The 12,034-nt window shown below is 34.7% G+C and overlaps 1 protein-coding gene across 7 annotated transcripts in view; it reads right to left on the minus strand.

The window, feature by feature from the left end:
• The window catches only part of ADGRB3 (adhesion G protein-coupled receptor B3), a 445,285-nt gene that overhangs the window by 259,061 nt on the left and 174,190 nt on the right, over positions 1-12,034 (minus strand). For 4 of the 7 annotated variants that reach the window (XM_071806928.1, XM_071806927.1, XM_071806925.1 and 1 more), the window contains exons 3-5: positions 6,406-6,516; positions 4,083-4,112; positions 1,206-1,367 (exon numbers count right to left, since the gene is read on the minus strand). The exons of 1 other annotated variant lie outside the window; for it this stretch is intronic. In XM_071806928.1, coding sequence (XP_071663029.1) covers positions 1,206-1,367; positions 4,083-4,112; positions 6,406-6,516 — 303 coding nt within the window. The remainder of the gene's footprint in view (positions 1-1,205; positions 1,368-4,082; positions 4,113-6,405; positions 6,517-12,034) is intronic. 2 more of the 7 variants (XM_065834941.2, XM_071806929.1) reach the window with 2 other exon arrangements.

Below are 12,034 nucleotides of genomic sequence, written 5' to 3' on the forward strand. Positions count from 1 at the left end.
GATTTCTACACTGAAATTTTAGAAAATCCTATGTGAATTAATTACCTAAAGCACACTAGTAAAGCATTAGGTGCTGAGAGCAGTTCTTATTACAGTGATGGTTTATCTAGATATAATATTTTAAGTTGCTTTTCATTACAAAGGTTTCCTAAATGCTTATAATGCTGATACACAAACTCTGATCACATACACACTTCTTGTTGGATATTTTTTCAACACACAGTAATAAGGTGGGAGTTTGAGTCTACTTATTACTCACTGAGATAAAGTCCAGGGGATTCACTGTGTAGTTTAGTTTACTTCAAAAATGCAGTGAGCTTCCCCAGAAGCTGAAGATGGCTCACCACCCTCTTGGGATCAGATGTTACAAAGAGCTGAGGAATTTGTGGGAGACATATGATTTTTTTGTGTTTCAAGGCACAGCAGAGGAAAATTAATGTAGTCATAGGGCATATGCCTTCCCTTTTGCTTCCTATCCCAGATTAATCAGATCCACAGGTAGAGTCTAAGGTAACGAGATGTGCCCTTTCAGCAACTATCTTGAACATGCCTGTCTCTTCTCCTTAGTGTAGAACTCTTGCTGAACTCCTACTATGTCCAGATCTCTGAGACAAAAGGAATAGGAAAACTGTGATGCAAGATACTGATGACCTTTACCTTGTGTCAGATGTTAAGAGAGTTACATTTGTCTGATCTTTCTTCCTTTGATGGGTAGCTGCTGCCCTTTCTTGCCAGAACAATGTATTTGTGCAGATAACATTGTCTGGCCCATTTCCCAGAAGACAGTATTCTAAATGTCTAAACAATTGCAGTGTCAAATAATATGTTAAGCCACCCTGTTAATCAGTTTCTGCTTCTTAATGTATTGATGGTCTGGATTTCTTCCCTAGTTTGTACTTTGTGCTCACACTATACCTTCTTTTTTCTGAGTGGAAATCAGAAAATATAGACTTCTTAAAAAATTTTGAAACTGTCAGAAAAAAGGTACTCTTGTTCCAGATCTTGACTGTTCTGAAAGCAAAAATAATCTACATGACAAAATTTCACAGCTGAATAGAATTACACTTCTCTGCTCTAATTGAAATGACCTTATGAAATTCATGTTAATAATAATAATAAAAAAAATAAAAATAGATAGTTTCAAATTCTTATCATTATACAGTTCAAAAACATCCACAATTTTATTTATTGGCTGCTAACACTACCTGGACAGAGGGCAGTGTTATTGCAAACCCTTGATTCTCTTAAAGGGCCGCTGCAGTGTGTCCCGTAAGGTGATACACAAGTTCTGGTTCGCACCTGCGACCCTTGACCACAAGTAACTGAACACGTACTCCACTGGGCCCACTCTTCAACACCAGATTCACCTGTATTCAAGACAACAAACAAACATGAATATGGATATAAGTATTAATTAGACTTTTTTTTTTTTTTTGGTATTTCAGAAACTCATTATCCTCTGCTCTTATAAATCAAAGAAAAAAGTACCACACCAAAATAAATATCTAAAAGTTCATGGAGTAAAGCAGCTGTGGAAAAGTGCAATGAATAGAAAATAAAGACATCTACAATGCTGCAGTCACATAACGCCTGTCAGAGGGAAACACTTTGATCACTTAGCATCATTTACAACTTTATGAGAACCGCTGCCCTTCAACACTTTAGAAACAACACTGCCCTCGGGATGTTAAAAGAACATACACAACTCTTCTTATATCATAGCAAAGGATTTGTCTTTGATATTTATACTTGTCACTCTAGAATGAAGGCTAGGTAATACTTTAAGGAACTCTACCAGTAAGTGAATTCTGATTTAAAACAAACAAACAAAAAACCCACACCACTAATTTTTTATCTTTTCTTCAGCAGAGGAGAGTCATCTAGCATTTGAGAGAAGTTCCCTGGCAAAAAAAGAAGCACTTTGCTTACCAAATTTTAACCTGAACAGTGGGATGGGAACTTTGATTTGATCACTTATTTCACAGATCTGCTCCTTGCTTTTCAGCTACAGATAGGCTAAATTCTTGGACGCACTAGACCCCATTACATAGACCCCTATGGTACATAACACCATGTTCAAAATTGTCAGATGTGAATTATTAATACTGTACATTTGAACAGTGTATTTTTTTAAGTGTTGAGAGATAGCACATTATATTATTTCTATTTTTTTGAAAGCTCATGAAGGAGTTTTGTTTCCATGAACAGCCACACAGGCAATTCTGGAATTCCTTTCCCAAAGGCATTCATGCTTAGAAAACTGTCTCCCTTGTGTATTCTCAGAAAGTAAATGCAAAAATAATGTGAACATACTTCAGTGAACAATTTGAGTAAATAATTATGGATTAACTTTCACCTTCTGCCATTAAATATCACTATAAAATGGCATGCCGAAGCCTCTATTACACCCTTCATTATTAAACCTAAGTCCTTTTTGAAACAAAAGGGATTTTCTGCTTTAAATCAGTGGCATGATACAATCTTCAGTCTTTAACAACTTGCTTAAAATTCCAGTTACCTCAATATACCTCTATTCTTCCAAAAGTTTTGATATTGGTTCCAATCAAGGTAATGTCTGCAAACCAAGAAGACTCTGGTGATACCTTCCAAGGATGCAGTAAACGATACACCATTTATTGAAAATGTGTTTTGTAGCAAGCATCTGTTCAAGCTCTTTTGTTGCTTGTTTCCAGAGACCAAGCACAAAACCTTTACAAAATACTTGTCTTTGCCAGTCCTCTAAGGGGCACTTCTAAGGCTATTCAATGCTTTAAAAAAATGTGCTTCTTATTGAGTAACAAGACAAAATGCTTTAAAATTAGTACACAAATCCCTCTGCTTTTCATAAAATTATGTGCAATTCTAATAATTTCTATGGACAAGGACAAAATGGTGAGATTTTTTTAAATGCAAAAATTCACCAATGTTATTTTTGTAGTCACTTTATTTGTTAGGTGAAAAAATGAGATATTTAATCACTTATTATTGTTTTAATGATGTTTCTGATATTAATTTAACATTTTGATTAGGTTGTTACATGGCTTGGGTTCAGGTTAAATGACATAACATGGTGCATGTAGCTAATATCTAGATAGGCAGTAACGATAATGCAATATGTACTATGAGGCCTATGTACGTGGTGAAAATACTTGTATTATTATGGGTTGTTTGGCTTTTTTTTTTTTTTTTTTGTCTTTTCCTGCATGTTTGAAGTTTGACTTTGTTAAAATGGTGTAGACGAAAGGTCAAACAGCAGAAAACATCAATGCTCAAGATATTACTCATTAAGAAAAAAGTCACATATACCCAGTGTAAATTAGCTATTATCCAACACAGACATGGTGACAGTACATAGCTAGTAAAATGCAGAAATCAAGAATTAAAAATTTACAATTTCAGATATCTTAAAGTAATAGAATGTTGCTCTTAACCCTTGGAATATGATGAAAAATAGCAGTAACATGATATTAAGAATTGTTATTGTATTTGGTGAATTTTGAAATTAATATTAAGTATTAAAATTTTTGAGCAAATATGTACTGTCTATTCACAAAAAGCAGAATCTAGCAATATACTTCACCATACATAAAGGACAGAAGGCTTAAATATTTGCTGTAGCAAGATCCTGCACACTAAATGATGTATGGTGCAAAAAGAGTGAAATCAGAGAAAATCAAGAACAAATTTATGTTGTCAGCTGCTTCATTTCCTTTTGCACAATACCTTATGGTTTTTTGGTTATTTTTAATTTTTCAGAGTATTTCATACTGCTGCCAATATGTTTATTTTCTAGAATTAACCTACATTGCCTATGTAAATGTGAAATACATCTTCCATTGCTTTCTTTATGGCTTTTCCACTTTTTTCTTTCCTGAAATGAAAATTACAAAAGGGCTACTTTTTATTTTCCTTCTAGTTTTCAGTTACTTGAGAACTCTTAAGTTTTTTATGTATCATATCAAACCTACAATCTGAAATTAACTATTGGCAAGCCTCCAAGCCCTTATTATCCCCTGTTGCTTGACATGTAAGAGGAAACAACTTACTGTACGGAAGGCCTCACTGATCTGTGTAACACTTACCTGTATTATACTCTCTAAATCCCATAACATCTAAGGGAAGGATCAGTCCAAATACATAAAATGACAAATATAGGAAAATAAATTATTCATACAGTATTTTTTTTAAATACAATGTTTTACTGCCTCATATCACTCACAAATAAACAGGAAAATGCACATTTTAACACCACATTTTAAAACTCTTCCATTCCCAGCAAAAAATTGGTGGAATAAGTCCACTATTCTAATAGTATTAAATATTTTTCATAAATGTTTTCAAGACAATTCTCTATTCTTGTCCCTCTGCCTTTTTAAATCATAAAAACATTCTGTTGCACTTTTGCATCTTTTTATTATTACACAAAATAAAATATTAAACATGCTTAAAATATAAGAAACTTTACAGACTCAGTATCAATTTATTCCAAAGGCTATTAGCCTTCTTAGTACATGGGAAAATTAATGAGAGAGATATGTTAGAAAAAACCTTTAAAAAGATAACACATTAATTACATCACAAGAAAATGAATGCATTAGAGATGAAGAAAATATGCAATGATCACTACAAAGAAAAATCGAAATGAGGAAGAGATGAAAATTAGTATGTTCAAAAAGAGCACAGTATTACTTAAAATGTGTTAATCTACAGTTTGTAAAATATAGATTTCCTCAATGCTGGGCATGTAAATATACATGCTCTGCTGATATATCTCACGTGCTTTCTGAACAGGACCTTGAAAGCCAAGCCTGTATGGTTTTGAACACACAATGTCCCACTCCACACACACAATCTATCAGAAGGTGGTGGTATAAGTGCTGCATTTATAATGCAGTTCTCTAACACCCATAATAGATGCACTGCAACGAGTGACTAGAAATCATCAAATACAGCTTTTACCTGATCATATGAAAGTTTTAGGGATTTATATGAGGAAATAAACGAGATCATCTCACTTATTTTTTGGAGTAATTGTATGAATTCAAGAAGAAGCATAAAAGCCAAGGTGTTATTCTATGTAGTAAGCAACTAACATTATAAGTCTGAGCTAGGTATGTCAGTAGTAAGTTCTACTTGCCTAACAAAATCTGCATGAAGACCAAGAGGGTTCTGGGATCTCTTCTTCCACTGCATTTTCTTACACTACTATCAACTTGGAGTTAGCCAACAAAGTAATCCTACAAATTAATAGGAGGGAAACAGACTTTTCCCCCTCCTAAATTTTTTAACAAGCAAATCTACACCAATTGGCTAGGCATGTATTTAGATTACTTAATCTATTGATTTCTGAAAATCTGTTAAATAAAGCACCCTACTGCTAAGGAAGTCAACATGCAACAGAACTAGAAGCAATTATAGCTCTTTTAATAAAGTGAATATAAAACTGAAAGCATTATGTATGACTGAGGCAGGCATATTTTCTAGGTTAGTAACTGTGGAATACAGAGTAAGTTGTTTCAAATCCATACAACAATTATGGGGCACAAGATTTTCAATGCAGTCACTTACTGGAATGGAGTGTGTAGGGGATCATTAAAGAATTAGATTTTACCAACAGATGCACAGACCATTAGTGATGCAAAAAGGGCAGTAGTTCTGGTGTATGAGAGCTTAATTCAACTCACCACTGAAAATTCATCGTTGGCCTCAAAGGCAGCTGTGGTAACTGTTGGCAAACAGGCTTTTTGTTTGTTTTTTTTTTTTAACTTCAGTTCTAGGTTTGTCATACCATTTTGGTATCTTTATCAAAAGAAGATGAAGTTGCTCAAACAAAATTAGAAAATATGTTTTAGATGATAAACTGTTAGATAATTTGCACATCCAATTAAAAACTACTTACGTCCAATTTCATTTAGCAATTATGAATCCGTAAACTAGAGAACAGAGCATTGTGCTGGGCCAAAGATAGTAAATGCTGAATGCAGGCACACTGAAGTCACCCTAGTAATTAATTAATTTGATAAATGCCTAAAGCTGGGATTAGACCTCAGTCTATTTATAAAGACATTCTGAAGCATGTTTTTAACATCTTCTTTGAAAAAAGTTACTATGTCACAGTTAGCTGCTCTGCGCCATGTACATGTGAGATTGCTTTTACTAGTAAAGACATTCATGCTTATACTAAATGACTCAGTATCCACATTCACAGTGCATGTTTTTGTATGATCGACCTAATTCTCAGCTACTTTATTTATGGACTTTAACTGGTGAAAAAAAAAAAAATGATTCAAAAAAAGTATCAGCTTAGAAAACTGACAAATATGCAGCAAAAGATCATTATGGAAGCATGCAGTGGTTTTGCTAAAATTAACAACAGGAAATAGAAAAACGTAACTGATGTATTACCAGTTTGTGCCATAAATTTAGCAGCATCAGCTTGTTCCTGAGGGACCCTTTTCTCATGAACAGATCGAGGTCGCTGACTTTTAATTGTATGATCTCCCATCATTCCAAATTCTAAAGACAGAATAAAGGTTTATGAAAGCTTGTGTGTAGACATTTCTTAAAAGTCACATACTGTCTCATGCAATATGTTCCTAAACATACCTGGAAGTTGGTGGTAAGAGTCAGGCAAATGATCATGGCAGTTAATATCATCTTAACTTGGCTACACTCAGCTTTTAATAAATACTTAAATTTGTGTCTGCAGATATTCAAACATGATTTTATTGTATGAACCAACATTTAACGTAGTGACACATACCATAAATCAGCTCTATGACATGGGTAAAAAACAGTTATTCAAATGCAGACATTTTATTCCTACATTTTGAATCAGTGCAAACCACACCAGAAAATGGTTGTGACAGTGTTAGACATTGCTGTTCTATGGCAGAGCCTGCTGCTCCTCCGGAGGACTTCTATTCTGCACTCATCTTTCTGGCTGATGAAGCCTTCAATAGAGATAACGAGTCATCTTTGGGAATGATGGCAATGCGAAATAATAATAATTTGGCCAATGTACTGCTTAATTTTTAAGCTGAATCCAGCTGAATAAATGCTTTTGAATGGTTTCCTTTCTGAAACCTTTCATTTATAAAGACTATAGGTTATATCTTGCCCTCAGTATTTAAAAAGATGTCACCATTGATTTTAATAGGGAAATCTACATAAAAATCAATAAGGCCCCAGAGTGTGGGAGAGAAGAGTGCTTCATTTTTTTATCCTATCACTGCTGCCACTTTCCCCCTCTGGTCCTGCACAAACCTGTTAACCTTCTATCTCATGCTTCATTTTTCCTTTTTGTGATTAAATGTGGAGAGTTCTTTGCACTTCCAGAGGGACTGGGTCTTCAGCACAGTTCCCTCTGGTCCTCCCAGGCACACATGGCTATCTACAGCTTGGTGCTAAATATTCAGTGTCTGTTGGAACTCTAATTTAGGCAGCGTGTGCTGGGAACAGTGAGTTAACATTGAAACTACTTCAACTACAATCGCATGAAGTTTCTGACGAGGCAGAAGGTGTCTGAAGCACTAGGAATACAAACATTAAAAAAATACCTTTCTTCTGGAAAGTTACCTTTCAATTGCAAAATTCAAAATTCTCCCCAGTTTATCAAGTCATGCAGATAATAAAACTTACCTTCCTGCCTCAAAAGATGCAAAACATTATATAAGATACAAATGCTACTAATAAATATAACTTGCAAACACATTTTTTGATAGATCATTAAAGTAAACATATTTAAATTTCTGTTTAGAGTAAAGAAATAATAAAAGGCAAATATATTTTTAAGGAGTCAATCAGGAGAGAAAGGTTTTATTTCCTTTCTAGTAAATTATTGATATATTTCTCCAAATTAGTGTTTCTTTTTGTAAATATTCATTAATGGCACCACTTAAAATATAAAGTTAATTATTCATTTGAGAACAGCAATGGAGTTTGCATGCTAAAGAGAATATTTGAAAATCTAATTAATAAAGTATATTTTGATAATTAAGCATCCAAAATTTTTAACACATCCAAGAACTGCATATAAAAGATAAATAAATTATATACACATACATATATATATAGTATACAAATATGTATGTGTATACATACATATGTGTGTTATAACATGTTATGAATATATTTTTATAAAGTACACCTCTTCTACAGTTCCTCTGATTTGAGATATCTTTTTGTTCTGTGGGAAATCTCTGTAATTAAAATTTTACAATTGATATTCTAATGCAAATTAAGATTAGAATGATACTTTAAAAATTTTTACAAGGGGAAGTACAGATGACCATTTTAATTGCAACTAACAACATGGTGAAGGACAAGAGATTTTATACAACTTTTCCCCTGAAGGAGCTGTGAAAGCAAGGCATGTTTGCTCTGAGTTTGCTGCCTGCTCACAGTTTGCTTGTCAGGCAGTTTAGAGGATATGGTACCATTCTTGCAAAGACTTAATTCTATTTTTGAAGTTACGGAGTGCAATAATGGGAGACCTTTGCTAGAGGAAGGCTTTCCAGAGGCATACAGGAAGGTGGGGAATGCTCCGGTCCCAGCCCCGCAGCATCCACAGAGGACAGAGACCTCTGGTGAAGAGGCAAAAGAAAGTCTGGGAGATCAGTTTTCAGGGTTGTGGTTTATACCCAGAGTAGCTCCATTCACAATGATGGAGTAATCCACAAATATCACCAAGCAAACTAAAGTACAAGTCACTGCTGCAGGATCTAATCATGACTCAACTTTTTTATTTTTCCACTTAGCAGCAACACATTTTTAATGTACACATTCAATTCACTTCAACTATTGCTGATGGTCTTTGAGATGCACTTTTCAACTAATGTCCCTTTGGTATATTAAGCATTTATATAGTAAATACATATGTATATAAGATAAATATTTCATAACAGAGATGAAAATATTTCTTTAGAAGTTTTGTCAAAAAATGGAACTGGACGTCTACAATGCTCTTATTTTCATACTCAGCTGAAGTATTTAACCAAATGCTGCTTGAGAACAAAAGTGGTAACAGGAAATGCAGTGTCCTATCTGGGTGAGGACTTTAAGGCCTCATTAAAATTCAGACTTCGTAAGAAAAGAAAAATAAGAGTCAAGTACATTCTTGTAATGGAATCAGAAGTGTCCAGTTTCTGCATATAAGTACAAACAGTGCTCTCAAAATCGTTTAGTCTAAGAAGGTCAACAGTAATGCATTTTTATGAAGCATTTTATAATAAAATGTCTTACTTAACTGACTGCCACAGTTGTCAATAAATACTAAATAGAATAAAACTTTCCTGCATTTTCAGATCCTAGCTAAATAACAAATGTAGAAGATGAACCAGTTATGCAATTTTTTTCCCTCAATGCTTCAGAGAGGAGAAGTATGTAAATACTTTCTGGACTGGGAAAGTATTTTAACCCAAGTCAGCCGAAAGTACGACAGAAAGCCACAGTAGTTTCAAGGACCTGTTTGTGCAGGAAAGGTGACAGGGACCATCTTATTGTAGACAGTATCTGTCACAGAGGTGTCCTGCAAGGTCAGACCAACATGGTTCAAGACATGATGTCTGAGATATAATACTGGATGTTTGAAGTGAGATTCTGAGTAAAGGAATTTTCTCATTCTCAGTCTTGCCTTATTTTTGCTGCTGAAGGTATTTTTGCAGACATCAGTTTCTGGACAGTTTCATACCTGTCTTAATTTTCTCTTGGGTTAAATGGGACAGTCCTTCTCTGCTTTTACCTCAAACATTGATATTAATCAGGGTTTTTTCAGTAAATGAAGAAGGACTACAAAAATTTTCAGCAGCAGACAGGTACACAGCCTGATCCATAAATCGCCACCGTGACCATAAGTTAGGCCTGGAGACACGAAAGGGTTTTAATACTACATTGTTAATACTATAATCTACCTGCATGATAATCAAACTCATAAAGAAATACCTTGAATGGGTAATTTCAACCAGACTGTGACTTATAACAAATCATGACATATTCCAAGCATTTGTGGTAGAAAACCTGAGGTTTAGTTATCAGATACAAAAATTTATCCTGCTGTCAGAGGTCCATTGGTGGCTATGGAAGTACAATAGTTTCCTGCAACAGGAGGCATATTCTTTCCTTCCTCAGCTGTAGACAATGGATCAAAACTTGAAATTATTTTAGCAATACATATGTCTGAATAGGGATGTGGTTTGTAATTTCATTTTACATATAACTCTGAAATACGTAATACAGTTCCATGCCTTCTAGGAGTGGAAAAAATATATCTGAAATTCCAAAGTTTACAGTTGAGTATTATTGACAACTCTTGTCTGTAGTCCCATTGGCTTTACCTTTATTTTTATGTTATGTTATGGGAATTTTTATTCCTATTGAGTAACCTTTTTAGTTTTAAAGGAGTAGCTAAAATCTTGCAGCCAATGTAGGTGTACGTTTTTAGGAGAGAAGAGAGGTGCCATGAGCTCTCTGTAGGAACAAAGAAGAAAAAAAAATCTGTTAACAGTATAAAAATGCAAAGTAGGAAGACTGAGCAATACAGAAGAAAAATACCAGCTTTGCAAGGTTCTACTCACCAATGGCTAGTCTCTGCTTTTTGACAAGTGGATAATCATTAAAATACGTGTCAAACAGATTTTATGCCTTAGTTGTTTAATAATATTTGTAAGCCTGTTACATATATATCCTAGTCCTCATATGACATTATAAACCATGTTGATTTGGCTCTTGTGGTTATTTTTATGTCACATTTCAAAGGAACTTCACAGCGTAAATGTATTGATCTGGTTACAGGTGTAGCATCTAATATGAATTGTGCTATCAGTGGCATGGAACACACTGATTTAAAAAAAAAAAAACAAACCAAAAAACAAACCAACAACCAAACAACACTTTTTCAGCATTATAGTTGTTGAGGGCAGTATGAATGAACTGTTGAACTAAAAAGAAGTGATTCTGAGAACTTTAGGGTTACCACTTTAGGGTATGTAAAATGTAAAGCACCTTCTGAGAGTTGCTGTGTTTCCTCAGCTTGTACTAAACCGCCTGGAAGGTGAGATGGTGAGCAGCTCCCTGAAGTCTGATCAGAACCTTAAAATATAGAAGAGGCAATCGATTCCTCAAAGTGACTGCCATTTTTTTCTCTTACCCATATCACTCCCGCAGTGTACTTCACACTATCCTACCCACTCTTGCACTGTAAATAGTAAAATGAATGTTTTCAATTACTCTTGTCTATGGAATGAATATTAAAGATCTTACAGCCAAAATGTGCATTAATACAATCTGTCTCACGTGAAGAAGCATGGTATCCTCTCTATGCAAACACACAAACTTTTTCTTCCCAGAAATTATGCAAAATGCTGATATAAGTCCCAGGTGAAGGGGAAGGAGGGAGTGTGGCGTGGGAAGGGAAGAAAGCAGAGGGCTAAAGAAATATATAAATAACCAGTTTGTTTCAATTATTTTTTGGACATAACTATTAACTGATTTCAATAGATCTGATTAATTGCAGACTTCCAGGAGCTTGAAAAAGTTCCCTGCATATCTGATTTCTTTTAGCGTGTTCTATAGTTTCTCCAACAAAGATACTAGTGCAATATGGAGAAGGGGCAATACTGGGGGTTTCTCATCTCACTTGCAGCTGATCAGTACAGTTTCTTCTGGTCACTAGATGGCAGAATGTGTGTTGACTTAGAAGAACAATTTCGCATTGAATTGAGAAGCCGAGACTTTCTGTTTCTTTTTTGTTATAAAATTAATACCCGTATTAAAACAAGCAAACAAAAAAACCCAACCACTTTATTACAATCAACAGACTGAGGGGTTTTTGTTTGCTGGTGGTGTGGCTTTTTTTCCTTCTTTTGAAAGGGCTGGACTTAAAAAAATATTAAAACAACAACAAAACCAACATGAGCTACGGTTGTTTTTCCGTTACAGTAAACCCCATGACGAAAGCAAAGAAAATCCCAGGAGCACTCCCTTCCCGGACTCCAGCCCTGCTGCACTGTAGCAGGGCACCCAGGCCCCACCGGGA

Source organism: Patagioenas fasciata, chromosome 3, assembly GCF_037038585.1.
Source record: "Patagioenas fasciata isolate bPatFas1 chromosome 3, bPatFas1.hap1, whole genome shotgun sequence".
Classification (NCBI taxonomy): Eukaryota; Metazoa; Chordata; class Aves; order Columbiformes; family Columbidae; genus Patagioenas; species Patagioenas fasciata.